This window comes from Ichthyophthirius multifiliis, assembly GCF_000220395.1.
Source record: "Ichthyophthirius multifiliis unplaced genomic scaffold scaff_1120509249505, whole genome shotgun sequence".
NCBI classification, from domain to species: domain Eukaryota; phylum Ciliophora; class Oligohymenophorea; order Hymenostomatida; genus Ichthyophthirius; species Ichthyophthirius multifiliis.
The window spans coordinates 1-13193 of NW_004087655.1; the positions used below are offsets into that span (position 1 = coordinate 1).

At 17.0% G+C, this 13193-nt stretch overlaps 2 protein-coding genes across 2 annotated transcripts, besides 21 other annotated features; one reads left to right on the plus strand and one right to left on the minus strand. All coding sequences in view use genetic code 6, as the record gives it.

Moving 5' to 3' along the window:
* Positions 1-277: 277 nt before the first annotated feature.
* Positions 278-320: a microsatellite.
* IMG5_008700 (hypothetical protein) lies at positions 287-3818 on the minus strand (the record flags this gene model as incomplete). Its single annotated transcript, XM_004039777.1, has 11 exons — positions 287-451; positions 507-628; positions 683-1150; positions 1205-1625; positions 1673-1966; positions 2023-2078; positions 2147-2677; positions 2730-3043; positions 3100-3228; positions 3372-3631; positions 3687-3818. Coding segments are annotated over 11 exons (2892 nt in total), but the record flags the coding sequence as incomplete, so codon positions are not given.
* A 249-nt stretch (positions 3819-4067) lies between these two features.
* Positions 4068-4171: a microsatellite.
* Positions 4072-4114: a microsatellite.
* Positions 4123-4186: a microsatellite.
* Positions 4123-4191: a microsatellite.
* Positions 4192-4608: 417 nt separating this feature from the next.
* Positions 4609-4646: a microsatellite.
* Positions 4614-4662: a microsatellite.
* A 13-nt stretch (positions 4663-4675) lies between these two features.
* Positions 4676-4763: a microsatellite.
* Positions 4702-4739: a microsatellite.
* Positions 4764-4948: 185 nt separating the features above from the next.
* Positions 4949-4988: a microsatellite.
* A 297-nt stretch (positions 4989-5285) lies between these two features.
* Positions 5286-6880, plus strand: IMG5_008710 (hypothetical protein; the record flags this gene model as incomplete). Its single annotated transcript, XM_004039778.1, has 7 exons — positions 5286-5426; positions 5747-5836; positions 5892-5968; positions 6014-6173; positions 6220-6315; positions 6358-6745; positions 6867-6880. The coding sequence occupies 7 exons, from the start codon at positions 5286-5288 to the stop codon at positions 6878-6880; spliced, it is 966 nt and encodes a 321-aa protein (XP_004039826.1).
* Positions 5637-5679: a microsatellite.
* A 191-nt stretch (positions 6881-7071) lies between the features above and the next one.
* Positions 7072-7148: a microsatellite.
* A 763-nt stretch (positions 7149-7911) lies between these two features.
* Positions 7912-7967: a microsatellite.
* Positions 7968-8853: 886 nt separating this feature from the next.
* Positions 8854-8927: a microsatellite.
* Positions 8928-9133: 206 nt separating this feature from the next.
* Positions 9134-9171: a microsatellite.
* Positions 9149-9182: a microsatellite.
* Positions 9183-10484: 1302 nt separating this feature from the next.
* Positions 10485-10530: a microsatellite.
* Positions 10496-10542: a microsatellite.
* Positions 10543-11157: 615 nt separating this feature from the next.
* Positions 11158-11209: a microsatellite.
* Positions 11210-11269: 60 nt separating this feature from the next.
* Positions 11270-11308: a microsatellite.
* A 1167-nt stretch (positions 11309-12475) lies between these two features.
* Positions 12476-12518: a microsatellite.
* Positions 12519-13193: the final 675 nt, after the last annotated feature.

Sequence of the window (13193 nt, forward strand, 5' to 3'; positions counted from 1 at the left end):
AATAATAATAATATCTATTTTTTTTTTATTAATTTATTTAATTATAATAAAAAATAATTAATAATAATAATATACTTTAAATGCTTAGAAATTTTCACATTTTTAGAATAAATTAGTAATATGTATCTAAGTTGTTTATTTAGAAATATTTATGAAAGTACTTGATAATATATTAACTAAAAAGTTAAAAACATATTATTAATTTTGTATATCTTCTTAAAATTTAAATGTTATCTTTAGTAAAAAAATAAAATAAAATAAATATAGATATATTTATATTTATTACAAAATTATTATTTATTATTAAAATTAACATTTATAGTATTTATGTTTATTATTTAAAGCCACTTTTATGATATCCATCAGTTAAAACTTCTAAAACATCTTTCAATATATTAATATAATAAATTTAGTAAAATTAATTAGCAATCATTTAATTAGTATTAATTTACTTTATTTTTATATTTAAAATAAAATATTTAAAAAATAAAATAAAAATAAAATACTTTCATAATGTAAACTAAAACATCTAATCCTATATCAGAAATTTCAGGCAAATGATGTTTAAAAGCCCAAACTACACAATCAATCATAGTTCTAAATTAATCAGTAGGGATATTAAAAAGAGCTATTTTTTTTAAAAAAAAATATTAATTAAAATAATAATAATATTATTTTTTACCTTCAATAGCATTCTAAACGACAGCCTTAAGTAATCTAAAGAAAGAAATTCTATGGTCAGGGAAAGAGTTAAAATCTTAAGTAATCATTGATAGAGTGGACATAAAGATTCCATTTAAAATTTCTTGAATAATCGGTTAAATATACTATGCTAGATTTTCGAATATAATTTGATATAAACTAAGTACTTCAGCTTCTTTACATTCTTACTAACAACTTATATAGTCACTAAGTAATTATTGTAAAGGATTTATTATACTAATTGTTATGTTTTCTGGTTAGAAATTAGTTACGTCACTTTTGCAGCTTTTGAAAAAGCAAATATAGAGTTTTAGTATTTCTTTTCTTATTGCCCTTTATTTCTTTACTGTATGGTAGTTCATTACGTGTTTTCCAATTTAAATGACTTATTTGTTTATGTTTTGACTATAGAATTAATAAATATTATTCATTCCTTAGTTTATTTATCCTTTTATTTAAAAAAATATTTAGTATTTTTTTTTTTTTTTTTATTTCTTTTTACCTAAAACAAATATATAATTATATCCTACAGTATAACATAATCTTTCGTTTATTTTTAAAAATTGGACTATGTTTTAAATGACTTCTTCTTGTTCTAGTATTTAGGTATTTGTTTATGCATTCATAATTATTTCATTCCATTAAAACATGTAAGTACTTAATGTATTATTTAAATAAACTACTATTTATTGCACATCTTTTTCTGCATTTATCATATTCCCAACTGCCTCGAAAAAAGTAAGACGAAATTAAGGTTCTAAAAGTGCGATTTTATCATCTATAGTCCTAATTAAATTTACAATATAAGGCTCTTATTCTTATTATTTAATTTGGTTTAGTTTCATGGATTTTTCATGTTAGATTTTTACAAATTATTCAGCACATTTTTAAGAAACAGTCAAAAATGTATTAACCGCCATTTCCTTTTGTTTTTTTTATATATTTTTGTTTATAAATATTTTAAATTTACCATAACTCCAGGAAATGTTTCTGCCATAAATTCAAAAAGCTTTTTTACTACAGTTTTTAAGAATGACCAGTTATTTCTTAAAAAGTTTGGATATTAGCTTACTACATACATTATATTAGAAGCTACTACAGCTTTATTTTCTTTTCCTTTTTTTAATTCTGTTAAATTCAATAAACCCTTTATTACAGAAATTAAAAAGGATCTCTCCTCATCTTCCCTTATTGATCCACTTATAGAACCTATAGCCCAACAAAGGCTATTTAAATTATCAAAGCTCCATTCTGATCCATCAATCTTTTAAAATTTATAATTTAAAATAAAAAAAGTTTATCATATTAATAAATTATTACTTATCTATCAAGTTTTTAAGAAAGTATTCTATTCATATCTTACCAATCTAATTTAGCTGTGTATTTATATTATTTTTTTTTAAAAAAAAATGGACTCAATATTATTTATATGGGTAATATTTACCTAAATTAATTAAAAGCTCTTTTAAAAGTTCATATAGAGAATTATTTTCAGTATCTTATAATTCTTCTTTACATGGATTTCCATTTTCATCAATAACAATTAACACTTCTTACGGTTTAGCCATTCTGGAAACAATAATAGTCCTAACCTATGTAAGAATTAAAGGATAAACATTTTTTTCTAAAGTAAAGTTAGTTTAATTCTACATTCCTATTAATAATAAAGGAGTTGTCGTATTATTTTGAATAGGCTTTCTTTTGAAAATTTAAGTAGTAAAACTATGCCAGAATTCGACACAAATTTTGAATATATTATCTTCTTCAATTTCGTTTATATTAACTAAATATTAAAGGCCTCTATGGATACTTTCGAGTATGTTTTCTCTTATGGCATTGTTTAGGTCGTATGTTTATTCATCGATCCATTATAAATGAGTATTAAAGAAACCTGTCAAAAATAAAGCTATAAATTAACATATATTGTCAAATACAGCTACTTATTAATGTTGTTTATTATTTTTCATTTTTTTTCCTTTTTAGTTTTGTTTAAAAATAAATAAATATTTAAATATATGTTTTTTTACTTTCAAATGCTAAACTTATATTAAAAGGTAATATATATTCAGAAACTTTTCTTATAAATTTAAAGTATAAGTCTAACATTTTTTCCTTCATTTTTATTGTGTCTTGAGCACTTTGACCTTATTCGATTTTTAATAAAACTATTTCAGTTAAACATTTTATTGATATATCTTTAAAGTCTTATTGTTCAACAAAAAGTAAAAATATGTCCACAATATCTGTGTCTATTATAAAATATAAAGGCATCCAACTTAAATAAACGTAAAACGTTTCCAAACAAGCTTTAATAAGAGAAGGCTTACAAACATTTGCATTTCTATTAAATAATTTTTGTTTAAATTATTTTATGTAGAACTTTAAGTTTTTTATTACCTAACTGCATTTGAAGCTATATAATAACATAGTTCGAAAATGTGTTTAAATTAATCATACATAGTTTATTTTAATAATTATATTTATTAAGATGTTATTTCATTTTTTGAATAATCAAATATTTCTTCACTTATTTTAATAGAAAATAAAAAAAAAATATATATTTAATATTTTTTATATATATTTTATTTTATATTTTTTAGAAAGATATATTTCTAAAATATTTTTTTTTTATTTTATTTTATTTTAAAAAAAATATATATTTTGAGAACCTTAACATTCTTAATAAATTCAGAGAGTTTTCACAAAGATTAGGATCTTATTTAGAAGCAACACATATATCCTAAATAAAATTCTTCCAGCTTCCATTTAATTCGAACTTAACAATTTTAATTAGTATTGAATTACATTTATGTAATATAGATGTTTCTTAATAGGTTAAATTACCTTTCTAACTAGTTAATACAATCTAATTAAGCATATAATTTTTAATGCTTTCTTTTAATTATTCAGGTAAAATGAGCCATTTTTACTAAAATAAATAAATATATTAAACATCTAATTTTTTATTTTTTTCCGTTTTTTACCTTTATTGTATCTTCCATTATTACTAAAGTCAGCAATTTTGTCTGATAGTTTTAAGACTTTTCTAATATAATATCACTATTTGCCCAAAATTCAGTTCTTTCTTTTAAGTCTTACCAGACTTAATTAGCCATATTCATCTTAATAAAAAATATTTAATATATAATATATAAAATGCTTATTAAAGTATTTACAATTTGTTTTCCTTTTTTTTTTTTTAATTTGATTTTTTTTTTTTTTGCATTAATGATTTTACCTTTTCATTATTTCCGGATTACAAAAATTAAGATATTTAATCTAGTATCAAAACCTTTTTTTCATCAAATTTTTAAGATTAATCAAATAAGCATTATATTTCAGGAGGATAATTTTTATTTGTTTACATTTTTTTTTGTATTTTTTTTATTATTTTATTTTTTAATTTTTTTATAAAAATGATTATTTTTTTTATTATATTTTTTTTTATTTTTATCTTTTATTTTTTTTTGTTCTTTTAATTTTTGTTTAAAAAATAAAAAAATAAAATATACAAAGAAAAAAAAAATTTAATTAAAATATAAATATATATATATATATGTCTAACAAAATATCTCTACATTTTTTTATAAAGTTGGTAGCTTTCATCATTCTAAAAATTATATTTAATTATTGAATTATATATTATGTAAATAAAAAATATATTATTAAATCATATAATAATAATATAATGTTTTATAAAACTTAAGATTTTATATATCTATATAATAATGCTATAACTTATTTTTTTCTATTACTTTAATTTTAGATCTTATGTATTAAAAATATTTATAGGTATACAATTATTAAAAATATATTTTATATTATTAAATTATATATTTATTTAAATATTCTTTATTTTATTATATAATTTAATATATAGAAATTTTAAATGTTGTATAAAAGTATATATTTTAAATAAATAAAAAATATATTAATTAAATAAATATTAAATTAATTAAAAATTTTTATTTTTATAATAATTTAATAAAATATATAAATAATAATTAATAAACAAATGAAATAATTAAAATAAAAATACAAAAATATTTAATAAAAATATACTTATTTTATAAAAATAAAATAAATAAAAAATGGGTAAAGTATTAGATTTTTTATAAAAATATATAAATTTAGTATCAATGTTAGTAATATTATTAATAATTTTCTTTTCTTTATATAATTGAATTGGCTTATTCGTTATTAAATCTTATTTTCCTTAACCTCTCTCTATTTTTGTAAAAATTAAAATAAAAAATATTCTATTTATTAATAAAAAATTTATTTTAAAATTATTAATTAAAAAAATAGTTGATATTATATTCTTTTTATTACATATGTTAATTGATATGCCGCTTTTTAGTTTTTCCTGGATCATTCTGGTTATTTAAAAAAATATGGAAAATAATTATAGCATTTAATTTGCTAATAAAACATTATTAAAAATTTAAATTTTATAAACCCTTTTATTATGCCTTGTGGATGATTGTGGATAAGATATTTGTAAAATATGTAATTAAGAAACTGCTCCTGAAATATTGAGTATAAAAAGAAGTATTTAAGGTCTTGTTGAAGTTTTTAAGTATATGAATGATATATATGGGTTTAGTTTAGAATAAAAAGAATTTTTCGGACTTTTAAAAAAAATTGTAACCCTTTTATAATAGTTTAAGTTTAAAGATTAACAAAATGATACTTATGTGCTTTGGGAATTGTTTGAATAGCCAGTAAAATTATAAGAATTAATTAAAAGTATAAAAATAAATAAGATTATAATAATATATATTCTTTTTATCAAATGCTTTATTTTTTTGTAATTTTTTTAAAAAACTCAATAAATTCCATAATTTTGCTTTTTAAAAAAATTACAGAAAAAATAAATAAAATAATTTTAAAATGCATTATATACATATTATTTTAAAATGTATATATTTTTTTATTAATTAGATAAATAAAATATTAGTTAGATAAATTAAATATAAATAATTTTAACTAAATTAGAAGTATTTATATTTATAATAAAATTAAAAATTAAATTATAATATAGTATACTTTGAATGATATTGTAGAATAAAAGCCATTTTTTACTAGAATCAAAAAATTATTTTAGAAAAATATTTTAGGAACATTAAATTAAGTATATATTTTTTATTTTATCCTTTAAGAAATAAAAAGTAATTATTTTAATATAGTTAAGAGCAGATATTTTAAATTAATTTTAAACAAAATAATTCTATTTACAAAGTTATGATGGTGTAAAGATTGATTGGTAAAATCACAAATAAAAAAAAAAAAACTTTTAAATTAAAAATAGTGTGTATATTTAATGCGAAAAATAATCTCCTTTGTAATTTTCGCCTGATTAAACCCTTGATGGAAACGAAAAACCCTTAATATAGGAAACTTCAAGTAAAGATAAAGTAATAATATATTGTAATCCAAACGGAGGTTATTACGAGAACTTATTTTATGATGTAAAAAATAAAAAAACTATATTAAAATTATAAATATAATAAATAGAGCGATTGGTTGGAGTTTTATTTAAAAAAAGGAATAAATTTACTAGTATGGAATTATAGAGGTTATGGAAATAGTTAAGGAATTCCAACTACATATGTAAATAATATTAATATAAATTATATATATTTATAAATCTAGAATATATTCAAAGACTGCGAATATATAGTAGATTATTTAAGAAAGAATTTTCAAATAAAAAATATAGGAATTCATGGCTAAAGTTTAGGTGGTTTAGTAGCTACATATACAGCTGATTAAAAAAAATTAAATTTTTTATGCGCTGATCGTACTTTTTCAAAATTTTCATAAGTAGCTTTACATTCTTTTGGTCCAAAAGCTTCTAAAGCCTTTTAATTATTAACAGATTGGGATTTTGACTCTTCCTATGCATATTTAAAGGCTAATTGTTATAAAATAATTACTGTAGACCCTAAAGATGAGGTATTGCCCTTCCTTTCGAGCCTTTTAAATGGCGTAGTATATAACTTTGGACTATTAAGTGCAAGATTTAATGATTTTCCAAGAAGTGCTTATTTAAAAAAAGATAAAGAAAGTTTTTGGAATATGGGATTTAATTTTTTGAAAAATAAGAAGGATTAATTAAATAAGGCTTTTGAAGAAAACGAAAATTAAATTTAAAAAATTAGTTAGAATTTTATGAGTTAAAATGATTTTTAATGTTTGTTTAATTCTTTATAAAGAATTATGGATATTTCTATTGAGATCGCGAAACATAGGTCAATTAATATAATAGAAGAATAGAAAAATAAGAGAAAAAAGACCTAAACTACTACCCATAAATCAACTTAAATTTAAAGGTCGAATTCTGATTCCAAAATAAATTGTAAATAATAAAATATTCAATAAACTAAAAATTAAAATGATAACAATAATAAAAATTAAGATTTAATTAAATAAAAATAAAATATAAAAGATAATAAAATATTACTTACTAATCATATTAAATAAGACAGGAAATTTTAAGATTTTATTCTGAATTGTTTTTCAATTTTTTATACTTTAGATTCAGCTGGACTTCATTTGAGTAATATTTTTACGTAATTTCCGGTTGATTAATAGTTTTGTGTATTCAAATAGTTTATTATTAATTTAGAATATTGGGGATCAATTAAACCTTAAAAATACATTCTTAAAAACAATTTGAATATTTGTGGTTATAAGAAATATGCTTAGGTTATTTTTTTCTATTTTTTTTTTCTTTTTCAGATAAATATATAGTTTTTTTTTTAAATATAAATATAGATTAAATTAAAAGATTTCATATATTAACTTAATTAATTAAAAAATAATGAAAAAGTTTCATTTGGACATCATGATTTCGAAAAAAACCTTAATTATGATTTTAAAATTATAATTGATAAATTCTAACTTATTCTTGAGAAAATTACTAGATAAACGTAAAATACTTAAATTGAAAACGATATTTCTTTAAATTCTAAACAAGACATTAGTATAATTACTTAATAAGAAATTAGTACATTGGCTATTGATATGAATAATACAAATGAAAGTTTCGACATTTAAATTGATAATACTAATAAAAATAACATTTTGTAAAAATAAATGGGTTTTATTTTACCTTTAGAATGTGGTCATAATGGATATTATTCATAAATTGAATGTAAAATTTACGAATATCATTTAAAATAAGCAGGATTTTGAAATAGTAACTTTTTATTTTTATGTATTTTTTTTTTTTTTATTAAATTTTTTTTTTTTATTTATTTATATTAAATATAAAACTTTTAATTACATTAAAATAAATATATAATAATATATTAATAAAATTAATTTGTTTGTATTGTTTAATTTCCTGTTTTTATTATCATCTTAAAAATAATATAGTTTTCTTTTATATATAAGAATGTTATTTATTTTTATTATTTATAAGATTTTTATTATTTGTTAAAGGTGAATTAAATTATAGCATTTTCTATTTATTTATATTTTAAATATATATATATATATAAATAAAAAATATTATTGTATTACCTTTACACCATGAAAACTTTAAGAATTGCTAGAAGTTACTTAATTAATAGTAATATCTTTTAACGGAGTTCTAATTTAATGAGAGCCTTGCTAAATATAAGAATATAAACGAGCATTATTATATAGAGTTTTCTCAATATCTATATTATACTTAGGTATGCTATACTATTTCTCTTTTTCTTAATCCATTTCTAAGTTTTTTAAAGGGTCTTTATTTTCTTTATTATTGTCTTATTATTATTATTATTATTCTTATTCTAATTCATGTTCTTATTCATATTTTTCTTAATCTTCTTCTATGAATGAATCTTCGAATGATTGCTCATTAATGTTAATATTTTCTAAGTTTGAATAAAAATTATTATTGTATTTATTATTTATTATGAGGTTGTCGTAAAATTAGTTTCCTTAAGCATCAAAATATACCTCGTAGGGAGATTACAGGTTGAATTTATGAATTTTTTTTCGGTTAGAACTTTAATAGTTGGACTCGACTGTTGATTTTAGGTGATTATTAAATGGAGATTCTTTAATTTTTTAAGGAGTTTTTTAAAAATCGTTATTAAAAGCATCATATATTTATTTCAAAGTTATATTTGTTTCTTCTCTTGACATTTTTTTTTTTTTATCTTTTTTTTGAAGTTTAATTTTTTATATTTAATTTTAAATTTAAATTTTTTTTTTTTTTTGGAATTATCATATAATATAAATCAATGCAAAATTTAACAGAAATTTCATAAAATTTTATTTAATTTTATATATATTAATTATTCCTTTAATTGAATAATACATATATAGATATGTATATTTTTTTTATTAAAAAATAATATATATTTATAATTAATATTATAATAATATATTATTAAAAATATTTTAATATAAAATTATAATTTTTGATATTAATTGTTAAAATTAAATAAATTATTAAATATTATAATATTATTACATATAAATTAAAATTTATTTATTTATATTAAAAAGAATAAAAATATATTTGAAAATTTTAAATTATTTTTATTAAAAATATATATATATAATATGATGTTTTGACTTTTACCATCAAAAATTAATCAAATTAATTTATTTAAAAATATATTATTATAAAGAATAAAGGGCATTTATTTATTTTGTAAAATAATATAATATTTATAACGTTTAAATATATAAATATTTTTATAATTTATAAACAGCATTTTTAACTTAAATTGAATAAAAGAATGGAATAGGAAACTTATTTACATAATTAAGAAATTTTAAATAATCAAACAGAAGATTAAAATATAATTAAAATAATGTAAAATACAATCCAAGAAGACTAAAATTCAAAAATAATAGATTAAAATATAAATAATAGTCAAACATAAAATTAATAAAATAATGAAAATAAAAAATCACCAACTGAAGATATAAATTATTATTAAACAGAATTAGATTAAAACTTAAAAAATAAAATTTATATGTATAATTCATTCTAAAATTCTTCAAATAATAGTTAAAAATTTCTAACTTAAAAAAGTTAATAAAACTGTAAAAAATTATTATTAAACTAAATAAATTACTTAAATTAATAATTAAAAAATTAAGAAGAAAGTTTTTAAACAAAAAATCCTTTATTGAGATAAGTATCGTAAACTAGATGTAAAAAAGTTTCAAGTTTAGACAATTAATATTATAAAGATGAGGAACATTATAATTATGTGAAATAAAGAATGGAGGAAAATTAAAAAATTTAATAAAAAAATTTAAAAAATATGTAAGCTATGTAAGAAAAATAATATAAGTATTTATTTGAATTGGAATAATTAGAAAAATAACAAAGAAAATAAGAAATTGTATAAAAACTATTCATTTTTAAAGATAAATATAAAAAAGGACAATAAAATTCTGAATATTTTAAATAACCTGCTTAATAAGAAATTATTGATAAATTTTATTAAGAAAAACCTTTGTTTTTGAAGTTTTAAGAATAGTTTTAAGAAAAAAAGATGAAAGAATATGAAGAATATAGAAAAAAAGTAAAAAAAATGATTGAAGAAAAAAATAATGTTCAAATTAATCAAATTAAATTACATGAATAGGCGTATTTGTAAAATTTGCAAGCCAGATTGAATAAACGTAAAAAAATAAAATATTCTAAATGTTAATAAATTAAAATATAAAAAAGCTAAAAGTTAAAATGAATATATGTTTTTTTATAAAAAACCTGAATATGAATCAAAGTCTTATTTACTATGTTTAAAAGAAAAAATGGAAGAATAAAGAAAAGAAAATGAAAGAGAATAATAAAAAAAAGAAAGAAATTTAAGAAAATAGTAATTTAGTAAAATTATAAAAGAAAAATTCATTCCGAAAATTACAAAAAAGAATTAAGAAAAATAAGAATAAAGTTTAAAAACCTTGAAAAAATCTAAAAACGAAATATATTTTTAAGGAAATTAATATATGATTTAATCAAAATAATTAATTAAAAAAAATAATTAAACTACTGATATTTCCTAAATATAAGACTAAAAATTTGAAAAATCAGGAAAAATCCCAAAATAAATAAAGTTAGAAAGAATCAAAAGTGAAGAATTAATAAATAAATAATAATTTATAAAACTTAATAAAAACATTAAAAAAGCAAGTAATTAAGATGTAGATGGAAAAATTATTAATGTAACACCTATTACCAAATAAATAGAAAACAGAGCACTTAATTAATATTAATTATTGAAAATTATATAAAGTAATGATACCTAGAAACGTGAATAAATATCTGAAATATACTTTAAATTAATAAAGGCTAAATTATAAATATTATAGAAAGAAATTTGAAATTTTATATTTTTAAAATAATTTTATTTTTTATATATATAAAAAAAAATTATAATTTTTCATTTTTATAAAGTATCAATAATACTATCTATTACTCTCTAAGCATTGTATTAATATATTTTATAATTCTTTAAAATATTATATAATATTAAAATATTTTTAAACATTTTTACAATTTATTCTTTAACAAATTATAAAACATTTTGCTCTGGTTATTCTTTATATATATATATATATATATATATATATATATATATATTATTTTAACTTTAATAAAATAAATACCTTTTATAAGTTCATAGTAATCTATGCTTCTAAGTAATTATAGCTCTTAGTCTATTATTTTCTTAATTTTTAGAGTTTTTATTTATATGAAAAAATAAAATTTACATTTTCACTTTATATACCAAATTAAACACAATTATCTAATTACGTTGATTCGATTTTTTAAGAATCATATTCTAGTTTGTTTAAAAAATTTGATTATAATAATAGAATTGTTTAATTTTGTAAATAGTTTTAATATTTAAAAGCTTGAGGAAATTAAAACCTTTTACTATTTTTTTTCTTTAATAATGGAGAGGAAGGTTCTTTATTTTGCTTATTATTATTTTCAATTTCTTTTATTATTATAATAAATAATATTAAATGTTTATAATTATTATTCTAACCTTATTTTTTTGGTTTAAACTTTTAATATTAATATATAATTTTAGTTTAATTAATCAAATTTTCAAGTTAAAACTATTTTAATATTAATATATTGGATTTCATTATTAATTTTATTTTAGATTTTAATTTTTTACTTTTTATATATCTTTTAGAGAAATTTCTCTTAGTTTCTATTATTTTTTATTTTACTATTATAAACAAAAAGATATATTATTTTATTTGATTTTATATGCATAAATACAATGAAATTTTATGTGATTTATAATTAAAACTTTAAAACTCTTATGTTTATGTTTGGCATTTTTTCAGGTATATTATTTAAATATTTACTAACCTTATATTGTTCTTTAGTTAAAATGGAAAAAAAATAAAAAAATATTGTACTTATATTAACATTATTAATTCATTATCAGTTAAATATTAAACTATAATAGAAATAATTTCATCATTTTAAAATATTTATTCTATGTAAAGAGGATTTATTTTAGAATAAGTTTTATAGATATATTTCGGTCTATTTTGTAGTAAAACTTTCTTCAACATAAAATAAAATAATTAATTATTTATTAAATATTTATAAATCTTTTTGTAAATAATAAAAAATATAAAAATATTTCTTTCTTAAATTTTAAAAAATAATATTTTAGATTCTAATTAATATTTAAATATACATAAAAAAATAAAATTATATTTATTATAAATTATAATTAAATTTATAATTAATATTTATAATATATTTAATATATTTTTTTACATATATATATATATATATATATATATTAATATTATATATATATTTTTTTCATATTAAGTTAATATATTTAAACATAAAAAACTTATAATTATTAATACTTTTTCATATAATTTTTATTTTATCAATATTTTATGCATTTTTATTAATTAAGTATATATGTTTTTTAGACTCTTTTCCAACCCAATATCTATTCATTATCTTTATTTTCAATAATAAAGGAGCCACTATTTAATGTAAACTTAAGCTTTCTTGAAAAGCTTATATCTTCCCATTAACAATTATAATTTTGTTCCCCAATTTATATTTCATTATTATTAATATCTATTTTTAATATTACAGCAACATGTCCGTAAGGTGATGATTCAGTAATATTCCAAATTAATAAATCTCCTATTTAAGGAGGAGAAATAGAATTTCCATTTTCAAAAGATTAAAATTCATATGTTTCTGTTTTGTTTTATAAGCTGTTCACTTTTTAAATTTAATATATATCATTTGCTCCTCTTATATCTCCAAAGCTTACTTGTAAATTTATACTTAAAAACCTTCTTGCATATTCAACACATTAATATCTATTTTTTTTATTTTATTTTTTTAAATAAATAATTTTTTGACTTTATTCCTGTATAAACATGGATAATAACGTTTTCTACTTTTACATCCACATAATTTTTTAATTTTTCCATTTCTTCTGATGATGGATTTTCTTTTCCTTAAT